Below are 24,185 nucleotides of genomic sequence, written 5' to 3'. Positions count from 1 at the left end.
CTGAGTACTGCTCAAGAATTTCCAATTGAATTTATTTAATCGCAAGGCTCTGCGCTGCGCGAGGCATGCGGGATCTGTAGCGCCATGGAAATTGACTCATCAGCTGGTGTCCGCGGCGACACAAAATGGCCGGAGATGGAGACCATTTCGCAGAATATAGATGTGGTGCCGGAAGCCATCCTGAAGAGGATTGCCAAGGGGCCTTTGGTGGGGTTTACGCATGAATGCGACGAGTTTGAGTATGTTCCGGTGCACTTCAATCATGAAGCATAGTGATCTAACATGTTTGTAAAGGAAGGTGAACCGAGTATGGCAAAGTCTTTTCAAGACCTTTTCTACAGCATCTATTTCCCATGACCATACGACGACTTCGTGTAACGCGTTGGGTGCATTTCTCGATGCTGCCACTGCATCCCAACATGAGAAGACCAGACAGCTTGTCTATTCCCATGACACATGGCTTGCCGTGTTCGAAGTCTACCTGGACCGATTCGAGGACACGAAGCCCAAGCCCATGAAGCAGGTCTTGACTTCTTTGGTCAAAGTCCTCACGAAGCAGCGCAGTCAGGGTGGCTCAGAACAAATCTTGTCCAAGATCGTCGATGAGACAGTTCCCAGCATCGTACTTGGCGAGCCTCGTTCGCGACGGAAGCCGTCTTTCGTCTCCCTGGAGATCTTCATTCGCAAGAATGCCATTACGCCGGCTGAACTGATCTGCAGAGTTCAAGATTGGCTTCTGAAGAATCATGAAAGATGGACGCTAGTTCTCCAAGATGATTGCAAAGCCCTATCGATAGATATTCCTCGTTTCATAAGCCAGAGCTCGAATGACTTCTGGTCCAGAGCTACGGCAGCTAAGATCTTTGTTCTGGGCTTCCTGTCACAAGCGAAAAATGCAGATTTTGCTTCGTCTGCCGGAGCCACGCTTGCAGCGCTTTTCCAGAAACTAAAAGCAGTCCCAGACACAAGGTACTTCTCTCCAGAGGAGACGCAAGACCTGATGTCATCCTGGGTTCCTCCAGTCAAGCACGTTATGCTGGAGAACTTGGATGGCCTAGAGTTCATGTCGAATCAGATTCTATATCCTTTGTCTAGCATTGACTCTAATGGGTTCCGTTGCTTCATGGACAATCTGCCATACAAGAGCCTTGTCGCTGGCGACATGACCGATGGCTCTTCCGAAGAGTTCATGCTTCTCTTTACAGCATTGCAAGGGGCGAAGAAAATCGGGCTCGTTCATGAAGATAGTAAGTTTACCCCCCTCCCCATTAGTCTTCTGAGCCGCTGGCTTACCTTTATTAGGATATTTCTCCAAGGCTGCTTCATCCAAGCAACCCAAAGACCAACCCCTCGTTGTGAAGAGTGAAGTAATTGGTCAATGTCTCCTTCATCGCGAACCCAGTATCAGAATAGCAGCCCTTTCCCTGCTAATCACAGCCCCAACTATAACCAAGCCGGTTACTTCGGCTGCGATGCGGTCTCTTCTCAAGGGCCTACCTGCAATGCACGCTGATCCTGACCCATATTTGCGAGGGGAAATTCTCAGCTTGACGCGTAGGCTAATCCTCCGTCTTAAGGGTGGTATCATAAGAGATCAAGAGGAACAGACCGATGGCACGCCATCCGCAACGCAGAAGAAGCAGCCAACATTTGCAACAAGCGATTCCGAGACCCGGGAATGCGTGACAGCTTACATCAATTTCTTGAAGTCTGACTTGCAGCCTACGGCTTCATACCCTCGTCATATTACTTCGCTAAAAGCATTGAAACTTATCCTAGAGGCTGGTCTGGACCCCCGAGTTTATGGTGCTCCTCCACACAAGACGGACGGAAATGAGATCAAGTGGAAGTTCAACATGGATATATTCGACGTCAATCTCCTCAGATTATTAGTCGACCTCCTGCTTGATCCATTCGAGGAAGTGAGAGCAACGGCGCTTACTCTTATAAACCTGTTTCCTCGGGACGTTCTTCTGGGTGGTCTACGTCAGTCAGACGAACCAGTGGATACGGTGCTTCAACTCACAACAGCTCTGGAACGAGCTGAGAGGCTAGCAAGCAATACCAGCAGAGCTGATCATGCAGACACTGTCGCCAGGTTGTATCATTTGCTTTTCTGCGCGGCGGCTCCAGGTACCGCCACATCTGAATCGATCTGGTGGGAGACCAAGGCTGGAGTTGCAGACATCATCCTAAAGAAATTGGAAGAAAAACTCTCAACTGCAGGGGGTCTCTTTAATTCATCGATGCGTGATGCGCCTCTCCATGGCTATGTCTCTGGACTCAGGTACATCGTTTTGACTCCCAACTTCTACTCCCTGATCTCGGATCAGTCAGGAACGAACTATCAGGGGTGGGATTCTGTTCATGCAAGAGTAGTATCACTCTGTGACAGGATTTGGAATGAGGTTAAACCCGTACTCTGCATTGACTCTCCTGAGGGACATATAGACGAACCGACTGAAGACTTGTCGGTTGGACCGAAGGATATTCTATCCTACTCCTGGCGTGCTCTACGAGAGTCAAGGTACGTATGAACTCTTATATCTGTGAATTCCTTTGCTGACTATTGTAGCCTTCTACTCTACGCAACTCTTTCAAACTCCAGTTATGGACCCCAGGGGGAGCAAGGGCTCAAGAGAGCTGATTACGAGAAGATAGGAAGCGCCAGCTTCACTCAGCTTGCCGAACTTCGCCATAGAGGTGCATTCTCGACCGTGTCCCAGACGTTTGCCACTTGCTGTCAACGCTGTGGTCAGTCGAAAGACCCAGCTATTTCCTCGCTACCTGATGCGTGGTACCGGGTAAGAAAATACATCTTGTGATCAAGAAGATAGCCCACTGATAATCGATAAAGGAAGCAAACAAAATCATTTTCGAAACGGCATCGAAGCTTACACGTCGCTCAGCCGGTCTTCCTGCGCTGGTTACCGGAATTCTCACCTCCAAGCCCGGTGGACCGCTATTCAAGCATGTTATCGGTGACCTTCATGAGATATCTCGCTTACCTGCCAAACACGACACGGGCAGTCAAGAAATGGCGCTACCTCAGGTCCATGCGATGAATTGCTTGAAGGATATCTTCACCAACACCAAACTCGGTCCGCATACGGTACCATTCATCATGTCCGCTCTCAATATGTCGGCTGAGCGGCTGGGGTCACCAATGTGAGTGTTGGAAATACGATTTTGCCCTCTACAAGCTAACCTGAATTTAGTTGGGCTCTCCGTAACTCTGGGCTGATGCTCTTCCGTGCCCTGCTGACACGAATGTGTCGACTTATTACCGGATCCAATCTAGGATTCGGTGGGACCTCTGGATCGGAACCCGGAGCTCGTATCTCATTCCAGAAATACCCCGGATTGACTCAACTTCTGTCGAGCCTCTTGGCATCGTCAGGTGCAACCCAGGACGGCGAAGAAAACGCTGTTGTCACAGAAAGAGTCTTCCCTGCCCTTGAACTAATTGGTGAAAAGGTCCCTACTTACGCTGGCCCTGATGAGATGATGCTGCGCCAGCTGGTCCGCGAGCAGCTCAAAAGTCCTGTTTGGGGTATTAGGGAGCACGCGGCCCGTGTCTATGCGTCCCTCTTGAATCGCTCTGATATCCTGGGCGAAATTAGAGCGCTTCTCGAGATTGACCAAGATGTTAAAACGCAGAACTTCGTTCACGGGAAGGCACTGTGCGTCAGATTTGCCTTGCGGAGACTCACATCGTCGTCTCACTTGGACTGGAAGAGTATGTTGCACCCGTTACACACTCTTCACGAAAATCCTTTTCTAACGAGCGTAGCACAAACGGACGATGTGACTTCCATTGTAAGAGACGTATTCGCTGCATCGTTCCCTCTGGCCCGATCGCCGTTCGTCGCTACGGCCTTCGTGGAGGTGTTGACAGACATTTCCGAAAAGAGTGTTGAGGTGGGAGTCGAAGGTATGAGCCATCCTTTCTCTCGACTGAATGAACTTTGTGGCTAAATTCTCACAGGCAAAATTGCGCCCTTCTTGGATGAAATCTTCAACGTCTACGATTTCCACGGCGTTCTGAACTATGTGTTCGATTCATCTCATCCCTCCTGGAAAGCACTTAATGTCACCCGTGCTTCGTCTCTGCTTCGCAGGGTCTTCTCGTGGGCTGAATTCCTCAGACTTTTCGCTTCCAGCAGAGTCGAGGAACTGACGTCCCTACTCCAGGGCATTTCTGCCTTTGATTCAAACGCTGGCCGATGGCTGTTGGAGAAAACGCATCAAGTCTTTGGCGAAAAGGAGCAATACAGAAGCACACTCCTTAATCTCTACGCATCTGTTATCCTAGGAGACTATTCAGAGGAGGTCAAGGGAGAAGCAATCCTGAACCTGGCATCCATTCTGGAGGTCCTGCTCGACTTCCGTCATGACAATATCAAGGGTGTTGATTTGCCGTGGGAGACATTGGGCAAACAATTGGACTCCGACGCGGAGGCACATACACGGAGTAGGGATCTGGCCGACGCAGAGTTACGCCTTCAGGGCAGCCTTCTTGCGGCAAGGATCAATTCGAGCCAGGGGCAATCGCTATCGGCTTATGAGTTCGATCTCCGCAAGTGGGCGACGAAGCTTCGGTTCGCCATGCAGCAGGAAACGGTACGTTTGACTTGAATTTTGCATTATTGCCAACAGGCACTAACAAGCAACAGGAATTTACGACCAGACACGCAGCGGTGGCATCTCTAAACACATTTGCACGTGTTTTGCGTCCGCTTGGCAGTCCTCCTCGAGTCGATCACGTCTTTCTGGACGCCTATCTCGTTTTATATGATATGTTGAACGATGACGACGAAGAACTCCGCGATATCGCTACATCGACAGCATCGTGGGTTCTTTCGTACTCTTCCGTGTCTCTTTCGAAGGCCGTCGCTCTATCTCCTTTGAACGCCGCTAATCTGCTTGCGGAGTTCATCGCACGCAACTACACCGATTCCAAGCTTCTCTGTCAAAAGATCATTCGCTACAGCACTGGCCAAGAACCCCGGATTGGCGGATCCATTGACAAAACCAAGCTCGTTCCTGTTTCTGATACTATTTCCGAGTATAGAAAGGAGAGTACAGTATTGTTCGTGGAGGAGAAGCAAAACCTGTTCATTGACGAAGTCCGCGAAGTCAATGCCTGGCCCAAGAAACTCTTATACCTTAACGAGGCGTCATACGAGGAGGCTACTGTGAAGAAACTGCATACATGGGTATCTGGCGGACTGGACTATCTGGTCAAGATAACCTCCGATGATGCTGGCAAAGACGGACTTCTGGGCTGGGCTTCGAAGCCTGAAATCTTTACGCTGGGTATGAGGGTGATCAATATCGCGGCGATTTTGGTATCGAAGGAATTTCCTGCTTCTGGCTTACTGGGTGAGGGTCAAGCTGTACTCGAAGGACAACTAAAGTCGCTACTCGGTAACGGGAAGGTTGCGTGTCTTCATCTTGACTGGGTTGTGGGAATTGAGCGTGCGTTGGAGATTTCATGATGTGATGTGTAAATAGGCTTAGGTTATAGACAAAAGTGTTCTGGATTCAATTTTTGTTTTGGTTGTATTCACTGAGTTGCTATTCACTGAGCGGGTTTCCTCAACAACTAGAAGTGACTGTTTAGGGCATCCAAACATGTCAAAACAACAAATCCACTTAACGACAGCCTCGCCACGCAGTACTCCAGTCTTGATTGTTCTCGGTTTCGTCTTTATTCAGATAATCGAGATTGGTCGTATGTTTTTCAAAATCCATCAATGGCCCTCGTACCATTCTAACATGGCCAGAACAACCTCCCCCGTCTGCGCCAGAAGCACCCAGACTAGGAACTATTCTACAGACCAAGCGACGAAAGGTGAGCGACTCCCCAAATCCATCCCATCCACACCCAAGCTCTAACCCTCAAAATCCCAAAAGCACCATGCAGAAGAACATCGCCATCTGTGTCATAATCCTCGTCACCCTGGGAGCGATCGTAGCCTCCTGGCTGGCATTTCGCTACTGGAAAAGAAGATTCAAACGTGAACTACTCGTGACCTACCATATTAGAAAACAGCGCATGCCAGTTAGGGAATTAGCTCCGGTGCAAGTACCGTCGACGTCGACGTCCAGCTCCGGCAGACCGGTTGAATGGATTGAGAGACCCGCGAGGAAGAAAAGGGAGAGGAGAATTACACGCGAGCCGGACGCAGAGCCCTTGGTCGCGAGTCAGAAGAGGGACTATGTGAGCAGACAGCGAGAGACGACGACTGCTCCTCCTCCTGTCGCACCTGCTCCCCCTCCTTCCCCGACGCATGCCTCTCCTACTACCACGGCTACAAACACGCCAAAGGACAAGGGAAAGCAACGCGATACGAGCGAGTGGTCACAACCAGCCGACACTCCCGCCACTACCGAACAAAGCAGCCCTAGTGCACCGGCGCAGGGGGAATGGTCGAACACAAGCAACGCCGAAACGTCGTCTGAATGGGGACAGCGAGCGACGCAGTCGGAGCCGAGTCAGGGAGAATGGGGTGCAGGACAGAATTCGCCGACAAAAGATAGCTGGTAGTTAGGGTTGTTTTGTTTTCTTTTCGGGGTTTATTAGCAGGTGTATGCGGAGATATATCTTGGATCTTAGATGGGTTGTTTATTGGCGAGGCGCCATCTAGTTTGCTACAACATTCAGAAGCTGGGATTAGCTTAAAAAAAAATCCACTATCTGCATATTGATCTTAAGGACTAGTGACGAACTCAATAATGAAAAACGGGACATACAGCAAGAACTGGCTGTAGATATGCTGCATAACTTGCATAACTGACTAATCCTGCACAAGGGGTCTTTGCAGCGTGCCGGACCGGTGACGTTTCCCCGCGAATTCTCCAGACAGGAACCGACGAACCATCTCGATTGATTGCTGTTGCTGTTGTTGTTTGATTTATTGAAGGGCACCATCATGTGGAACGACGAGGATAACAACCCCTACGGCGCTTTCGACAACGAGGCCCATCTGTCAGATTCGCTCCATTCCGCGGCTCTGTCTGGCCGTAAGCACAACGCCTTGAACTGGCTGTCTGCGATTACTGATCTCTCACTCTAGCTCTTTACGATGAACACGAGTCTACTCCTCCGTCCCCCTCCAGTCACGCGTCTAGCCAGGATCCGCCCGATTTCCTGTCCCGCGAGAATGAGCTTAGTGATGAAGAGGATGAGGGGGCATACGGTGCTCAGCAGGCTGGCCCTGGGTTTCTCCGACGGAGTGTGTACGACAGTCGCATAGAGCAGATTCTCCATGAGAACCCTGAGATGCCTATTCTCATCACGGATGCGGGGAAGAACCATGAGGGTGGTGGGAGTTTCATTGTGTACACGATACGGACTGGGGTATGACCGACTTGCTTTCATGGGATACCAAGGGCATATCTAATGATATCTATGCATAGGACCTGGAAGTTCGTCGACGGTACTCGGAATTCTCTTCTCTACGACAGATGCTTGTCAACCTGCACCCGACTCTCATTGTCCCGCCTATCCCGGAGAAACATACCATGGCGGACTACGCTGCTAAACCGACCAAGGCCAAGGAGGACACGGCTATCATCGACCTCAGGAAGCGCATGCTGGGTGTTTTCCTGAACCGTTGTCGTCGAATGAAGGAGATCCGGGAGGATGGTGTGTGGTGGAGGTTCCTGGACCCCAACGTCAGCTGGGTATGTGTTGAGACCGATATCGATTCATGGCCTTGCGACCGTGGAATACTGATGCTTCTTACTACTGCAGAGTGAAGTCCTTAACTCGCCGCCCGCGTCGTCCGTGCCGAAGAATTACTTACAAGCCCCTCCCCTCGATCCCGCGAATCCTACACCCGCCCATTTCTGGCTACCGGTTCCTTCAGCCTCTTCGAAATTGAAGTCTGCTGGCGGCTCCGGTCCGTCCAGTACATCTCCCACTGATAATGCATCGCAACCTACGGGCGCACCCGGTCCCGATATCCTGGGACGTTTCCCACCGGAGTCACGCAAGTTAAGCGAGAAGGAATTGGACCCATACTTTATCAATTTCGAGGCATCTACGCGCGAGCTGGAATTGCTCCTGCAGGGAAATATCGAAAAGGTGAACCGACGGACACTGGCACATCTATCATCGTTGTCTGCGGATTTGATGGAGTTGGGAGCCCGCTACAATGGCTTCTCCCTGTCTGAACAATCCCCGACCGTGGCAGCAGCGATCGAACGCGTAGGCCAGGCTGCGGATACATCCTATATCGAAACAGAAGAACTTTCGACGTCACTGAGCGCAAATTTCGCTGAGCCCATGCGGGAGACCTCCCAGTTTGCCAGTGTGGTCCGTGGTGTCTTGCGTTACAGGGTCCTCAAACGAGTGCAACAGGAGATGACCCTTGACGAGTTGGCAAAGAAGAGGACACTGTTACAGTCTCTGGAGCGAAGTGAACAAGAGGCACAACGAATTGATCAATTCCTTCACCGTTCGCAATCCTCAGCCGTAGGCAGCAGCACATCGGCTCCCTCGTCGGCTCCAAGCTCTACTCCCGCTGATGTAATTGACAGTGGCGACGGACGGCCCAGCAGCAGCAGCAGTGCCGCAGGAGACAATGGCGCTGGTGGAGGAGCCGGTGGAGAAGACACGGCATCAATTGATTCTGATTTCCCACCTACCCATGGGGAGTCGATCGGGGCCACACCGGGGGCGTCGCAAGGGACAACAGCGAGACGACAAGAATATATGGCTCTGCCATCTACGACACCGGCGCACCGCAAAACGTCCAGCGGAACATTTGTGGCAAATAAAATCTTCGGACGGATCAGTCACGCGGTTCACGGATTTGTAGACGTTGATCCGGAGCGAACACGCCGGGACCAGATAGGAAAGACTAAGGAGAGCTTATCGCAGGTACGTCAATTCATCCCTTACTCTCCGGTGTAAATACAGTTGCCTGGGGACGAATATGGAAGTTTACCTGACCTACGATCTACAGTTGGAGCAAGCACTGGAGGTTTCGGAGAAGGATGTGAAGGATGCGAGCACAGGGGTATTACAGGATCTTAAGCGGTTCCAGAGGGACAAAGAAGCGGATTTGCGACGATACATGGTGAGTCTCCTTTTTTTTTTTTTTTTTCTGGGCAAGCTCAAACTACTAGAGCACTACTGCTCTATCTGGCGAGACAGAAGTTAAACTTGGTTTTAGGTGGCCTACGCGCGGTGTCATCTCGACTGGTCGCGGAAGAATCTGGAGACATGGACCGAAGCCAAGGACGAGGTGGACAAGATCGTCGCGCGATAGAGAGAGAGAGAGAGAGAAGAATCAAGGAAACACTAGGCATTGCTTTTTTTTGTGATAGTGCTGCATGGGCGAGAACCGCAGCCAAATCCCAGGCGTTGAGGAAGTGGATTCTTTCTTTTTTTGGACCGGATTATGATTGATGGCTACTCGCTATTTGTTATTTTGAGGGCGTTATTTTCCGCCTGTAATATTTTGGACCTGTCTGAAATTCAGTTCCTTTTTTGTCATTATTTTGGAGAAACTTTACACGCGGGTTATTCTACACAACAAACAACACACAACACACACAACACACACACCAACACATGCATACGGAGCATCGGCTCTCCTTTCTCCGGAGGATCCACGTCGAAACCAAGAAAAGAGATCAGTCAGAATACACTCGGCGCTGCAAGTGGGATGCGCCTTGCTATGATAGGCGCTATAGTGCATCCTGTTATAACATGATCATCTCTTATGGAACAAAGGAACCCGGCCGAATTATTGCAGGAGAGACCGACTCCTTACTCTGTACAGGGCCGCTCGCACCAGATCGACAGGCACTCCCTCCAAACAACCATGGCATCGATCAATGACGCACTCAGAAAGGCAAAATAAAAGGCAATAGAGCTTGTGCAAGGATCCCTTTTTGGGATGAATCGTCACTGGTTTCTCACTCGGCCATCTCGGGCGATCCTTCTCTTGTCTCCGGAATACGGGCCATGCTCTGTAAATGTGCTCATACACAGCAGGAAGTACGGCGGAGTACGTACTCTGTGCTCCATAGTGAGTTCGGAGTTTGGCTAACTCAGGCTAACTCGCACTCAGGAGCTTGTCTTTAACCCTGTCCGCCTTTCTTCCCCTAGCCCGATCGCCGTTATGGGTCCCAATTTAAGTCAAGTAACCTTTTTTCGACCGCCTGGAACGGTTTCGTATTCGTCCCCATTATTATGGACCAGCCCGTTTCTGCATCCAGAGAGGAATGGCGGTTCCAGCGCATTCCAATACGATGCCTTGCCAGGTAATCGGCACTGCACATCCCGGATCCTGCTCCTCTCCCGCCCCCATTATGGGGGTGATGTGGGCTGTACTCAGTGGCCATCTGGGTCCCTTTTGGAAGGAAATGATTGCCAGTTAGTATTCGCTCTGGATGTGTCACGAATGCGATGAACCAAAAGTCCTCTCTTTGCTCTCCCTGACTCGATACCGGATTTGGTCAACATGATCGCCCTCCGGACCAAATCACTACTTAGCATGTTGTTTTCCCTCATGGCAGGCCTTTTTCTCTTCTTTTTTACGTTTGACGTGAAGGATTCCTGAGGTTAAAATCGTTCATTCATTCGTTCATATTTTTCCATTCCTTCGTTTGCTGCTCGCTGATCCCACCCCCGCGTCGTTCGTTGTCTTGCGTGTATACATTCCTTAAGGTGTTAAAAAAAAAAAAAAAAAAAAAGGAAAAAATGATCGCATCAAAGCTAAAGCTGCTGGCCTCGTTGTCAATCCTGTCCCTCGCCAACGCGGCAACCATCCAACAACCACGGTCATCCCCCAAGGAACCCTTCCCCCAGACCCATGGAACCGACCTGAACATCCACGATCCCAGCATCGTCCGTGACGGCGACACATACTACTCCTACGGCGTCGACACACACATCCCCATCCATTCCGCCCCCAACCTCGACGGCCCATGGACACGTCTCGGCAACGCCCTTGACGCCGACAGCGTCATTCCCAAGGGTGACCGCACCGCCCCCTGGGCCCCCAACACCATCGCCCTAAACGGCAAGTTCTACATCTACTACGGCGTCTCGCAAGCCGGCTGCCGCGACAGCGCTATCGGCGTCGCTGTCTCTGACCACCCCGGTCCCGGAAACTGGACCGACCACGGTCCCATCATCCAAACCGGAACCGGAAAGGGTTCAGGAAAATACCCCTTCAGCACATCCAACGCGATCGACCCCTCGGTCGTCATCGCAAGCGGAAAGCCGTACCTAAACTTCGGCAGCTACTGGTCTGGTATCTGGCAGGTGCCGTTGAACGACGATCTGATTTCCCTGGGTGACAATGTGAAGTCCAATTCGAGACATCTCGCCGCTGAGCCCAAGGCTATGTTACCTGGCGGGGACAACCCAGACCCCAACTGCCGGGATGACAGCGGCTCGCACCCGATCGAAGGCGCGTTCATCTCCTACCACTTCCCCTACTTCTACCTCTGGTACAGCCACGGAACGTGCTGCGATCTGGACCCCAAGGATCTCCCCAAGCCTGGTGACGAGTAAGCTCCCCCCCCCACCAACATTCCAATGTACGTTATACTAACAAAAAAAACAGATACAGCATCCGCGTCGGCCGCTCCTCCAACCCCCAAGGCCCCTACACCGACAAATCCGGCAAAGATCTCGTCGACGGAGGCGGCGAACTCATCTACGGCTCCAACCGCGACGTCTACGCCCCCGGCGGTCAGGCCGTCCTCGCGGATATCGGCGGCGACATCCTCTACTACCACTACCTGAACTCGTCTGTGAGCTATGACTTCAACACGGCCAAGTTTGGCTGGAACAGGCTTGAGTATGAGGATGGGTGGCCTGTTGCGCAGTACTAGTTTTATTGTCCTTCTTTGATTGACGTCGGTTTCTCGTTTCTTGAGGTTTTCGTTTTCGTTTCTTGAGCCCATTCGATTTTATATATTTGGTTGGGGGTTTCTTTGGCGTTTTAATTTTTTCGACATTCCTACCTTCCTTGATTTGGGATCTACGGCTTTTTCTTTTCGTTTTTCACTCTATCGACACTCCTACGTCTCGACTTCGATTCGACTTTGACGATATTCGTCGTCTTCTACCTATACCGGTACATGTTTAGCTTCATCACGGACACCAGACCATAGAGCTCTTGATGTGGAAATGGCAAGATCAATGTTTAATACCTAACTAAACCGCATTGTACATACACAAAAGTGTTATTGTGTTGTGGATTATTAGAGCTAGAGTCCGGTCTATTAAATAATAATAATTCATTCGATACCTATCCTATCCTCAGTACCGAGTACCCATGTACCAAACCCAAAAACAGAGATAAGCAAGAGTAATCGACCAACACCAATAGCAATAAACGAAAGAATCACAACCCCAAGGCCCTCCTCGACCAAGAAGATACCGCCCGTCTCGCCTTGTCCTTCCGCGTGGTTCTCAGGGGCCTCAATACCGGCGACTCCACGGTGATTTCGGGTTTGCCTGCATGTCTGTGCTCGTGACTAGCCCTGCCACTGCTATCACCATCCCGTTCTAGCCGTGGAATAACCAATAGAGGATGGGGGTTGTCAGAACCGTCACCACCATAGTCATATCCAAAAATACCTCCCTCCCCGTAATCATAGTCGTACTGACGTCCACACCCGTATTCGTAATCCCAAGTATCCGCATCGAGACCACCATCCAAACCAGTAGCCATAGACGTCGACAATCCCCGATAACTCTTCTCCTTCGCCCCAAGCCCCATTCCGAATCCAAAGCCAAGCGGACCGTTCTCCCCGCCATCAATGCCAGGTGCCGGCCCCACCGGACTCATCGCCATCCCCACGGTCACAGAAGGTGCCGGAACCCCCTCAGCGTCACCAATCGGGCTAATCGGACTACCAACTTCAGTCGGAGAACCAACGTCAGTCGGACTCAGACTAGGCCCCAAATCCAGCACGCTGATCTCGCTATCGCTGAGCACTGAGCTGCGGCGGCCGTCCTTTCCCGTTCCCGGGACGAGGAGGGTAGTGGGATGGAAGGTATGAGTGGGAGCGTGGACGTGGTTGGTGTTCTCGCTCTCCTTGATCGAGACGTAGGCACCGTATTCGTGATTGTGATTGTGATCGTATTCGTAGTCGTGATAGTGGTACTGCTCATGGCAGCAGTGGTCGTGATCATCACCAGTCTCAGACGGCACCGAAAAGGACCCCTCAGACCCCGACGGAGAAGGCAAAGGTGACGGAGAAAGCGGCGGAGAGAAATGTATCTCGGGTATCTCCACACTGGGACTAATTCGAGTCGGAACGGGGATTGGGATCGGGCCCGTAGAAGAGGTAGGGCTGGGAGTGGAACCGCGAGTGGAATCGAAGTCGAAAGTGGCCTTGGAGATCTTTGCTCCGGAGTAGTACCTCTTCAGAGGAGATGGGGTTCGAGGGAGCAGTGGGAGTGGTCTGGTGTGGAAGAAGCTGGAGTATGCCATTTTGCCTGGCGTTATTGTGTTGTGTTGTGTTGCGTTGCGTGAGCTGAAATGAGATGGATGAATCGGGTAAGAATTCGAGGTGCGTTCAATGAATGAATGACTTGAAGCAAGTGATGGTGATTGATGGTGGTTGGTAGAGAGATGGTGGTGTGGGAAGGATGAGGACTGTCTTGTAGTCGAGGTCTAGGTAGCCACCGTAATTGCCTGGATGGGGAAAGCACCTGTCTACCACTGACAAGTATACTAGATGAACAAGGAAGGAACGATCAAACGCAAGAACAGTGCAAGTCCATTCCCCTCGCACCATAAGGATAAGCTACTCTAAATTATAAACAGCAATGCCATGCGACATCGCCCATGCATAATCACAACTTTTCGAAAAGCAAAACCATGCCACCATCCAAACCAACGAACGCAAGCAACCGGCTTCTACTTAGTCTGTTCCATCTCCGTTAGGATGAACAAACTCTGTCCAAGGAATATCAAGCGTCGACTTCATAAATGAAATCGTATAAACATGTGCCAGTAGTAACCACACTGACTAACCACCTCGAGCGCATGTCCAAAAAGAACACAAGTTTCAATGCTGATTCTGTTAATCCGAATTCATCCGATCCTCGTCATTCACTCGTAGTTCCACCACCGGAAGTTCGTCATCGTCATCGGCGTCCAACGGCGGAGGGATGTCCTGGATCGATGGTGCCTCATCCTTAGGTGTCCCGGGCAATGGCACGCCATGCTGTCCCTCGTGGTCGTCCGTCAACGAGGCCAACTGCATATCCGAGTCACTCATGTTATCTCCCCCAACCGCCCGGTCGCTAGCGGCATCATCGTCAAAGACCTCATCGTCACTACTCTCAGAGAGTGGAAGCATTCCTGTTCTCTGTGAAGGGCCGTGAGCTTCCGTAATTGTGCCGAAAGACCACGAGGGCTCATTTTCGGAGCACCACGGGCGTTGGGTTGGGACTCCCCCGTCATCCTCATCATCTTCATCATCGAGAAGCATACCTTCCTGTCGATTCTGGGAATATTCCGGTGACGATTCATTGTCCCCGTTCTTCGCTTGTGTTCCGGCTCGCACCCCACCAACTCCCGCCTGGTGAGCTGCTCCGACTCCGGCTAAAGCGCTCGACGACCCATTGCGGGAGGAGCCGCCGAGACGCCGGCCTTCCCCCGACGGAGATGGAGCCCGCGAGTTGGCTGAAGATTCAGGATCGTCCATATTCCTCTTGAAGGACTTGGTGATCTCTCGGAGTGCCTTACCGCCTAGCGGATGGACTGACCGACGTCGGTAGAACAACAGATAAGCAGAAGAAGTCACCACACTTTGTGGGTCCAGGGGTCTCGATACGGAGGAATCTAGACCACGTCAGTTGTCGTTGCCAAAAAGGTTTACAAGAAAAAGACTCACCATTGTATTCGTTCCATTCCCCACTTATGAAGTTCTTAGCGTAGGCGGTATAGTGGCCTCCACCAAGTCCACCGTAGTGATTGTCGACGGCAAAGAGGTCATAGATCAGACTCTCCCCTGGTTCAGGGTTTTCCACTCTACCGCTCATGTCCAAACCTTCCACAGGGAAGTCCACATAGACATCGAGTTTGTCCCGGAAACCACGGCTGGCACTAAATCGCTTCAGGTGCATGACGAGAATATCGGGTGTCTTCCAAAGTTCGAATCTCTTGCTAGCACGGCGATGCTCCTTGCACCTGGGGCAGTACCATGCATCATTCTCGGAGAGAACCTCCTCCTTGTTGAACTCGTCGAGACACTCGTCGAGAGAGACGCCCTTCTTCTTGCGCGTTTGACGTAGGGCGCGCCGCTTGTCCAGCTCTGGGTCCTGGACGTGTTCGACGTCGAACCAAGTGCCCATACCGCGACCAGAGTTCTTGTCTTTGGCGTTTCCACCAAAAAGGGCGTCGTGAGATTTCTCATTCCAATCCAGGATAATACCCTCACCCGGGCGAACAAGCGGACGAACCTCCGGCTGCGGCTTCGCGGCGTTGGGGCGCTTTTCGTTCGAGAACATGTCGGAACTGTCACTGTCAGATGAGTTTCTTTCGCGGTCAGACTCCTGCTCGTCCGCATTGTTGGCTTGAGATGCCTCTTCAGCCTGCTGTTAATAGTTAGCACAACCCAATCAACAGAAGATCACAAGAATATTTACCTTTCTAGCCTTCTCGGCTGCCTTCACGCGCCCTGCCATCGAGGGATACTCCTTGTGGTCATCCAGGGACGAAAAGCCCATGGGGACGGCTTCATTGGACTTGATAAACATCTTCAGATCGAAGAGCTTCTGCAAGCCCGAGACAATGCTGGCCTTCTTAGAGTCAGGGTTGGTAGACTTAGCGTCTTGCGGAGGAGTGGGCGCATCTGTATCCTCAGACGCGTCACGCATCGACACATCCACCATGCCATCCTCACCGTCCACGGAGGAAGTCTTGACCTTGGAGTCGGCAGACTGCGCGTCGTCATCGTTCATGACAACCGTGTCCGAATCCTCAGCGTTTGCCTCTTCTTCAGTGTCATCTTCCAGAAGCTCTGGCTCGTTGAAAATATCACGGGTTGTCATGGTGTCCACCACAGCCAGAACCTTCTGCAGAATGGCGTCATAGTCGAAGGCCTCTTCCCGGTTGACGATAATATAGTTCGGTACCCCAAATAGGTGCCGTTGGGCGTTGCGGGGATTGTTGTTCCTTGATTTCCCAATAACCCGGTTGAAGATAGGGATCAGCATTCGGTCTGCCTTGGGCGAATCGAAGCTGGGAATCTTCTCGTCTTGGCGATTGAAGGAGAAATAGGCCCTCGGAGGCTTGTCCGGGTTATAGTTCGTGGGCACTGATTCTACCTCAAAGATGGAAATGTCGTCGTTCGCAGAGATTTGCTGATCGGCAAGGGAGCCCGTGTTGTCGAACATCTTGTAGTACTTGTTTTTATAGATCTCGGACATAACGAGACGGTCAGGTTGGGAATCCATCTTCTTTGCGACGAGTTCCTTCAACGATTTGATACTCGAATTCTTGTCGATCTCAATGTCAAGGGAGACCGGTTTCTTGTTCAGACCGAAATAGAAAATCGATTTGCTCCACAGGTTTTCAATGGGCAACTGAAGTGTCAGGTTGTTGAACGGGTCGAAGATGATGCTAACCTTTTCACAGGCAGGGCAAATCAGAGTCGACTTGTACATGCCAGCGAACAAATCGGTAACCACAGAGTCATTGCGGGCCTTGTAGATGTCCCAGCACTTGGTTGCGAATTCCTCAAGTGCTGCCCTGTTATGCGTCATTTCATCAGCCGAGTCGGGCTTCTCGATGTACGGTTTCTTGAGGATTTTGTTCAGATCTTCTTGCAATCCATCGAGGAGGAACAGCAAGAACTCCTGGGAATCCTGCTGTCCATAGCCCGAAAAGGCTGGTCCGTAGCGGCCGATGGTGTTCTTGAGTTGTCGGGGAGCGAAGGAGGATTGGCCCGCCTCATCGTACATCAGACGCAGCAGGTTAGCGTACGACTTTGCGACTTCACCGTTGTGCGCAAGTGGGTTGCTGGGGTTTAGATGTTGTTTGTAGACATCGCCTGCGAAGGGAAGAAGAGTATGTCAGCACAAAATGGACGATTCGCTAATCATACGGCAATTATGACCGCAGGGAAGTACGAACTCAAGAAATAATACGATAGTTCCTCGACACTCCGCACGCACTGGAGAGCGGAGTTCATGTAGCAAGTGTTTCCAAGGTTGCTCAATCCGGTGCAGCCACGGAACTTGCCATCCTTGCGTCGTCGCCCTCGGTTAGGCTCTGGCACTGGCGAGGAGCGGCCACTGGTCGCGGAACTCTTCTTGTTGTCCTTAAGCTTGTTCGCGACGCCATTCTTCACATTGCCTGCAGAAACGCCCAGACGATTGAGGGTCTGTTTGGATGCTTCCGACACCCACTCGCCATTTTTACCACCGACATTCTCCTCCAGCACGATGACATCACTGGCACCTAGCCCGGCCAAGTCCAGGGTCATACGGCCGTTGTAATTGGGATTCGCGGTCTGGTCCTTCGCATCTTCGAGCACTTCGCGTTGAGCGCCCTCCGAAAGAGAGAGGAAGGTGTTGAGGTCGAGCACCAGGTTGTTGCCTGCATTGGCGACTGCTGATGCTGGGGCCGGCGAGGCACTGCGGGATCCCGCTGGAGTAATCGTGGTGGACGCATTGGCGCTTCCCAGGCCGCCCAGAACTCTCCAAACACGCACCTTGGTCGACATATCAATATTGGCCGATCCCTTTGCTTCTCTTAGCCATTTCTGGAAGCTGGTGTGTCGGCTCGCCAGCATTTTAACCGGGGCCGTGTTCTTGTCTTTGATGGTCTGGGGCGTGGTGCCAGTCGCAGGGTTCGGTAGCTTGACGATGGTAAAGATGGGTGGGTTGTTCTCATATTGAATGTTTTCCATGTCGCCAGTCGGGTTCGTATTGTGGGCGTAACGGACGATCGCGGGCGACTGGTCTGCCAGACCATACCAGCGCATTATCGAATCCCAAGCCTCCTGCGGCACGATTTCGAAATCCTCGGCCATCTGCAACCCCGGGCGGAGAGGCACAAATGGCTCTCCGGCCTCATCCTTGAAGCCCGAGGTGGTCGGATCGGTTACCAGCACGATATCCGAATTGTCAACAGGCCCGATTTCTCCTTCTGCTGCAGTCTTATCCACCACGTCGCCGTGGGTCGAGCTTCGGGCAAGTACCCGTTTCATCCACGACATGGAAAGCACAAATCCCTTTTGCTTCTCCCGCAATGGTTGCGCCATGGCGAGCGTCACCTGGGCCACCTGGTCGTCAATTGACGGAAGGTGCTCTTGCGACCCGGCAGCGGCTTGGGACTGGGAGTTTCTGCGGGTAGTTGTCGGTGCGGTGTAGGTAGACATGCTGGAAGAAGCGGGATAGACGTTGTCGGAACCGGTATTATTAGAATTATGATTATCGTTCGAGGTTTTCGTAGGTCCTAGATCCATCTCGATGTCTCGTCCGGAGATCTCTGACGCCGGGCGTTTAACACCAGGAGACGATTCACGATCGGTAGGGGGGACACTACCATCCCTCTTCTCTGAACCAGACATGTCGGTAGCCGGGTCACTGTGGAGCGTCAAGCCAGCGCAGGAGGTGGAGGGTGAATTGAGTAAACTGCCCACCGAATCTGGGGTCGAAGAACGGGCGCCGGATTTGGACTTGGAGGTCCCCAGCACTTGGTCCTGCAAATGAGCGGGTATATAACGCGAAGGTTGTGGAGAGGTTGAGGAGCTTCGACTGCGGCTTTGCGAGGAAGGACGCTGTTGCGGTGGCAAGGACGAGGGAGGATCGGAGGGCGAATGGCCGTGACGTCTTCCAGCCTGCGAGGCAACCGGTACACCCAACGGCTGGGAGTGAGGTTTGCGAGGCTCTACAACTTTCCGGCGCTTTGTGGAAGACGTCGTGACGGGGAGCTGCGCACGTCTCGTGGCAGCTCTAGACAGAAACGACACAGTAGATAGACTGTCGGACACCGGGGGTTATAACGGTGCTTGAGAGGGAGGACGAAGGGGGGAGAGAGGCTAGGGGGAAAGATGAAAAGAACGTAAATTGATAAGGAGAAAAAGACATGAAAATAAAGTGAGACGACCGAAAGCGTGAAGAGGAAAAATGAAAAAAGCGAGCGCAGGACAAGCACCGAACTGATGAAAAAAAGCGGGATGCTGAGTCAGCGACCTGGCCGACTATGAGTAGACGACGAGAGTGATCCTGATACAAAGAAAGCCCGAGGATGTCCTTATGGGGATATAACTGATTGAATGGCCTCAATTACACTGGCTCCCATGTGTTGTATGCTCTTCGCAGTCTCTTCATCCTGTGCCAAGCCTGTCCCCTTTCGTTTTGGGGTTAGCGGTCATTAAGCGAGGATGTCAACTATGAGGCAGCCATACCAAAGAAGCCTTAACCCATGCCAATGCGTTGTTGCGCAAGTTGTCGTACGATGCCCTTGAGTATATGGACCAGTATTCCGAGAGCGCGGAGTGGCTTAGAGAATATCCAATCAAAGATTAGTTGGCGAAACCGCATCGGGGAATGGAGTTCTCTATGGCTAGTCTGCTCTAGAGATAAATGAAGAGAATGCTAATGTAAGGTCGGAGGCCACGGATAAAGTATAGGTAATACACAGTCAAACTGATATTTTGTGTATACATATAGGGCTATGTAGTATTGTTATCGTCATGATGTAATCGAGAATTGAATTGATACCGGTCCAGATAGGGCTATTGGCTAGGTAGATAACAATCAGATAGCAAGTAGTAGTAAGCACCCAGATATCAGTCACAAGGTTTTACCGACATACCGATAAAATTGGGAACCATCCGGAATCGAAACAAAACAACTAACCTGGGTCAAAGACGTAAAAGTAGTACCTGTACACCTCTGTCTTGGTGGGTCATTGATATCATCCTCATACAACAAACGGAACAATTATGGCAACTAGAATCCCCACTGCAGCAAGTATCGCAAATGCTACAGCGATGATAGCGCCCCACGATCTGAGCCGGCGCTTATTCCGTTGAGAGTCAGATTGACCTATGTCAGGATCTGCTACCAATGTTGTTGCTTGGGATATTGGCTCTCTTTCCTCAGAATATGGAATTGTCGATGCTTGGGAGAATGTCAATGATGTGGCTGAAGGAGAAGAACCTGCTTGGTATCATTAGTTATTCTTTTCCCCTTTCCCTTTCCCTTTTTGTATGTGTACCTGGATTGTTCTCAATACGATCACCCCATTGGAGATCTCGTTGATTTTGATGGTTTGCATGAGACATTGCAGTTGTTTGATTGCCTGTTCGTAGGTACTACGGAAATACATATAGATGTAGGCGTCAATCATCGACTAGGCATCTATTGTAGGCATCTCCGTGTTTGAGTTTGATGGACTCCGAAAGATTCAATTTTCCGCACAATATGTATAAATATTTATAGCAATCAAAGCAAACAAGAAAAGCAAAACAAGAAATAGGAGGAATATTAGCTTGAGCAAATCCCATCCCCATCAACGCAGGAGGTAGCAGCAGATGCAGTACTATTAGCAGCAAGCTCTGCATCCTTCATTGCTGCCTCCCATATCCTGGCTATCCATTCTGCGTAAAGTGTATTTCTCTTTTTCTCTTCCAAGACAACTCCCACTATCGGACCAATTACAGCCCCCACAATCATCAATACCAAGATTGAGATGAATATTGCGACTTTCCAGTGACATACCCAGCACCATATCTTCGACCATAGAGAGCATATATTGGACCATAGAGACGCAGGGGGCTTGGGTTGATTGTTCTCAAGATCTGATGGTGTTGGTGCTTCAGAGAGCGGCAGTGTTATGGTTGATGAAGTGCTTGGTTGGTTCTTGTCCTTCTCACTCAGCTCAATGTCTTCCATCTGGCTTGCATGTGCCATGTTGGTTGCTTGTTTAATGAGATGTACAAAATCCGTACTACATTTCAAGCTTCCCGAGTGAAAAGAAAAAAAAAAAAAAAACAATCAACCGTCAAGCTAGGCATCATCACAGCAAAATCAACCAGAGCTAACGGGCAAAATTATGACACTTTAGCAAAACCCAGGTGCATCAATGCAAGTGGAATTACCAGGAGCAGGATCGGCAGCAGCAGCAGTAGTAGTATCAGCCATCAGTTCTTGCTCCGGCGCCGGGTCTAGCCCAGAACCTGGCCCTGGAGCTCCCCTTGTAATGGTGACAGTGGCACCCAGAATTGGAGTATCAGGATATAGAACAGCCATTACGACGACAGTAGCTATAGCCCCGCACGAAAGCAGTATCATGGGTATGACAAAGAATAGGCAGAGTCAGTCCAATTCACTGAGCTTGCACCAGCGGCGCTGCTTATTAGATTTGGTATGGTTGTTCTCAGGGTCTGATGGTGCCAATGTCGGTGCTTCAGAGAGTGGTACCGATGTGAAGCTTTCTGATCAGATTTCGTTAATTTGGACTTGTCTTTGGTCTCTTCCTTTTTCTTTTGGATGCATATCTAGATCCTTCTCGCCCAATTTAGGGTCTTCGCTCTGGCTTGTAATGGCCATTCTGGTGGGTTTTTAACGAATTGTTGTACGCATATATGCTCCAGTGAGGAAAAGAAAATAGTGTTTATATTCATGATGTAATATTGATGAGTAGATTGATAGCACCTAAGAGGATAGAGGGAGTACATAATGGAATAGCTCAGGTACATCAACACAAGAAGTAACAACAGCAGCAGCAAAAAAAAAGTTGTAGTAGTGACATTCGCCATTCCCTGCCCTGCGTCCGACCTTGCCCTAATTATCACAACCACCGTGCTTATTATCATCCATCCCCTTCTTGTCATGACCACCTAGAACAGCCACGGCGATGAAGAAGCCTGAGATAACAAGTCCAAAGAGTACAATGACTATCAGGACTACGCGTCGTTTGGAACATTCCTTGCAACGGCAACGGCGGTGTAATTTGGGCTTGGGGCCTCCTTTCTCGGGGTCTGATGCTCGGTTTTGTTATTTGAACTGTGTTTTGGTTGAGGTTCTGTGAATACACACCTTTGTTATCATCACCCCATTTAGGGTCTGATTCTATCTGGTGTATCATTTTCTTCTCCCCTATGTGTATTGGAGAGTAGTATGGAGCTGGATTCCCATTATTTTGTTCTTCAAGAATTAATGTTATGATGCAATGTTGATGATTAGATTCAGTGTCAAATATGGGAAATATTATAGAATTTAGCTAAACAGGAGGGGTATAGAGAATAAACAGGCACATCGACACAAGAATGACTGCAGCAGCGCAAGAGCGGTAGTAGTGGCAGTCAGTCCCTCTTCTGACGCCCTTGCTTCGGTATTTTGATCGTAACTCATAACCATTATCTTCGTTAATAAACATACCTGAGAACCAGTCCCGTTATAGGCCTAATTATGTACAGATTGTCACGCCTACTATTCATTACAGCATTTTTTGCTACACTCACACCGATGCCTTGCAACCTTGGACTTGAGTTGCTCTGTATCAATGCGGAGTGTCCTTAGTCGTATTTCAGACAGTGGTGGCAGTGATGGGTGTAATGGGGGAGAAGAAGTTCCTGGTTAAGTCCTTTTTGCAAGTTATTTGGATGTAAACCTGGACTCTTATCGCCTCACTCAGGCTCTCGCTTGGGCGAGAATATTAGTTTGCTTGCTTTCAGATGGCTGTTGATAAGTAGTCAAAATTGGACTCTGTGTTTATACGCTAGTCACTCTTGATGTCCGATCTTTGCAATAAACTGGGCCACTGATGGGGCTCGCATATTCGCCATTGGAATATATCAGATGAGAAAGGTCGTGGACATCGTGAATCTAGAATATAATTGACGCTTTGGTTTCGATCGTTCGAAAAATTCTTCGAGAAGCTATCTTTGTGATGCAATCCTGATGACTAGGTTGATAACGCCGCGGACTTGGTCTAATATACCCAGATATGGAACAGTCCCTTTCCTTGATCATTCAATACGCAAGTACAACAAGCCAGCTAGGTATCATATAAGCGAAAGCAAAATAGCCGAAAAAAATTCTAGAGAGCAAGAGTTCCAGGCGCAAAATAATCAACAAGCCCCAGAATGAAACCGACTATAAACCCAACTATCACAATTATGACAACTGTTAGCCAGAAAAGCTTTACGCAGCTTTCTGCATGGAAGTAGCATGGGCACCTTCTAGGTTTGAACCGGCGTTGGCTTCTCTTAGGTCGCGATGGTGTTGATGTCGAGGCTTGCGCCGGTTGTGATGGAGTTAATGCTGGCGTCTCCGCTGCTTCAAGGATTGGTGGCAGTGATGAGTATGAAGGGGGAGAGTATGTTGAGAGAGAGTATGATGGGGGAGATGGGATGACTGTTTGGGTTTGTTATTCGGTCTTCCTTTTTTCGAATCAGAGACACATACCTGGACTCTTGTCACCCCATTCGAAATCTCGTTCGTTCTGGTCGTGTATGAACGACATATTGCTTGCTCCCAGGGACATTGGAACTGGAATCCAGTGTATATATTCTGCGAGAAACAATCTTTGTGATGCAATACTGATGGCCAGATTGATAAGGTTCCATCCCCAGACTCACGATTCCTTGGTTTCTGTAGAACACATGACTGTGCAAAAAGGATATCGGCAGATATATCGACATGATCCAAAGTGATATGTGAGGCTTTCTCTACATAAATAGTGTATTCTATTCCAAAGCCCACGTGTTCCCGCGAGGAATGAAATGCAGTGCTACAGACCCGTGGAGAAGGCACCAGTACAAGCTTAATCATATTTCATGATTGTAAGAAACACGTAGCTGCTCAGAAAAAGAGTAATAATGATATGGAAAATTCAATGCATATGGTTAGAGAGCAATATCAAGCTAAATCATGAACAGAATAACTACATAAAAAGCAACTCATAAGGAAATAATCAGGGAAAGCGCAAAACTGCTAAGATCCATGCTAAAACATTATCCCATAACCGTCGCAAACTTCTCCCCGGCCCTCTAACATATGGAAGAGTCGAGCCACGAAAAGACCCAGCCAAGTAGAGGTACGTGAGTACATGTCTGCACATAAACAGGATATGGAACTGCAACTGGAACCTGTTCAGGAGCAGGGGCAGGAGTGGGCTCTGGCTCTGGCTCTGGCTCTGGCTCTGGCTCTGGCTCTGGCTCTGGCTCTGGCT

The 24,185-nt window shown here is 50.3% G+C and overlaps 7 protein-coding genes across 7 annotated transcripts; 4 read left to right on the top strand and 3 right to left on the bottom strand.

The window, feature by feature from the left end:
- The first annotated feature begins 16 nt into the window (after nucleotides 1-16).
- Nucleotides 17-5,658, top strand: ASPGLDRAFT_151419 (THADA/TRM732 family protein). Its single transcript, XM_022542247.1, has 9 exons — nucleotides 17-239; nucleotides 295-1,247; nucleotides 1,303-2,527; nucleotides 2,576-2,804; nucleotides 2,858-3,168; nucleotides 3,219-3,739; nucleotides 3,794-3,934; nucleotides 3,989-4,623; nucleotides 4,677-5,658. The coding sequence occupies exons 1-9, from the start codon at nucleotides 85-87 to the stop codon at nucleotides 5,499-5,501; spliced, it is 4,995 nt and encodes a 1,664-aa protein (XP_022399633.1). The 5' UTR covers nucleotides 17-84; the 3' UTR covers nucleotides 5,502-5,658.
- Nucleotides 5,638-6,655, top strand: ASPGLDRAFT_58752 (uncharacterized protein; the record flags this gene model as incomplete). Its single annotated transcript, XM_022548341.1, has 2 exons — nucleotides 5,638-5,737; nucleotides 5,790-6,655. 2 exons carry the CDS (start codon nucleotides 5,638-5,640, stop codon nucleotides 6,551-6,553), a joined length of 864 nt encoding a protein of 287 aa, XP_022399632.1. The 3' UTR covers nucleotides 6,554-6,655.
- Nucleotides 6,656-6,938: 283 nt separating this feature from the next.
- Nucleotides 6,939-9,284, top strand: ASPGLDRAFT_67256 (PX and BAR domain-containing protein; the record flags this gene model as incomplete). The annotated part of the gene is made up of 6 exons (XM_022549109.1): nucleotides 6,939-7,029; nucleotides 7,083-7,366; nucleotides 7,426-7,692; nucleotides 7,763-8,893; nucleotides 8,979-9,092; nucleotides 9,189-9,284. The coding sequence occupies 6 exons, from the start codon at nucleotides 6,939-6,941 to the stop codon at nucleotides 9,282-9,284; spliced, it is 1,983 nt and encodes a 660-aa protein (XP_022399631.1).
- Nucleotides 9,285-10,723: 1,439 nt separating this feature from the next.
- ASPGLDRAFT_26565 (arabinan endo-1,5-alpha-L-arabinosidase) lies at nucleotides 10,724-11,865 on the top strand (the record flags this gene model as incomplete). Its single annotated transcript, XM_022543578.1, has 2 exons — nucleotides 10,724-11,538; nucleotides 11,595-11,865. 2 exons carry the CDS (start codon nucleotides 10,724-10,726, stop codon nucleotides 11,863-11,865), a joined length of 1,086 nt encoding a protein of 361 aa, XP_022399630.1.
- Nucleotides 11,866-12,349: 484 nt separating this feature from the next.
- Nucleotides 12,350-12,890, bottom strand: ASPGLDRAFT_48257 (uncharacterized protein). The gene has a single exon (XM_022546859.1). It carries the CDS (start codon nucleotides 12,831-12,833, stop codon nucleotides 12,381-12,383), a length of 453 nt encoding a protein of 150 aa, XP_022399629.1. The 5' UTR covers nucleotides 12,834-12,890; the 3' UTR covers nucleotides 12,350-12,380.
- A 1,180-nt stretch (nucleotides 12,891-14,070) lies between these two features.
- ASPGLDRAFT_26563 (putative ubiquitin-specific protease UBP12) lies at nucleotides 14,071-18,570 on the bottom strand (the record flags this gene model as incomplete). The annotated part of the gene is made up of 4 exons (XM_022543577.1): nucleotides 14,071-14,834; nucleotides 14,887-15,586; nucleotides 15,641-17,046; nucleotides 17,130-18,570. 4 exons carry the CDS (start codon nucleotides 18,568-18,570, stop codon nucleotides 14,071-14,073), a joined length of 4,311 nt encoding a protein of 1,436 aa, XP_022399628.1.
- A 4,324-nt stretch (nucleotides 18,571-22,894) lies between these two features.
- ASPGLDRAFT_434648 (uncharacterized protein) lies at nucleotides 22,895-23,636 on the bottom strand. The gene is made up of 2 exons (XM_022545823.1): nucleotides 23,420-23,636; nucleotides 22,895-23,368 (listed from the first exon to the last, which is right to left on the bottom strand). Exons 1-2 carry the CDS (start codon nucleotides 23,496-23,498, stop codon nucleotides 23,052-23,054), a joined length of 396 nt encoding a protein of 131 aa, XP_022399627.1. The 5' UTR covers nucleotides 23,499-23,636; the 3' UTR covers nucleotides 22,895-23,051.
- Between the last annotated feature and the right edge of the window lie 549 nt (nucleotides 23,637-24,185).

This window comes from Aspergillus glaucus, assembly GCF_001890805.1.
Source record: "Aspergillus glaucus CBS 516.65 unplaced genomic scaffold ASPGLscaffold_13, whole genome shotgun sequence".
NCBI lineage: Eukaryota > Fungi > Ascomycota > Eurotiomycetes > Eurotiales > Aspergillaceae > Aspergillus > Aspergillus glaucus.
The sequence above is the reverse complement of the archived record's forward strand: the minus strand, read 5'-3'. Positions and strand labels throughout refer to the sequence as shown.

Coding starts and splice junctions, on each gene's coding strand:
- ASPGLDRAFT_151419 (XM_022542247.1), top strand. CDS start 85: ATGGAAATTGACTCATCAGCTGGTGTCCGCGGCGACACAAAATGGCCG. Junction 1,248..1,302: donor CGGGCTCGTTCATGAAGATA/GTAAGTTTACCC, acceptor TACCTTTATTAG/GATATTTCTCCAAGGCTGCT. Junction 3,935..3,988: donor TGTTGAGGTGGGAGTCGAAG/GTATGAGCCATC, acceptor AAATTCTCACAG/GCAAAATTGCGCCCTTCTTG.
- ASPGLDRAFT_48257 (XM_022546859.1), bottom strand. CDS start 12,833: ATGGCGATGAGTCCGGTGGGGCCGGCACCTGGCATTGATGGCGGGGAG.
- ASPGLDRAFT_434648 (XM_022545823.1), bottom strand. CDS start 23,498: ATGTCCCTGGGAGCAAGCAATATGTCGTTCATACACGACCAGAACGAA. Junction 23,369..23,419: donor ATGGGGTGACAAGAGTCCAG/GTATGTGTCTCT, acceptor AAACCCAAACAG/TCATCCCATCTCCCCCATCA.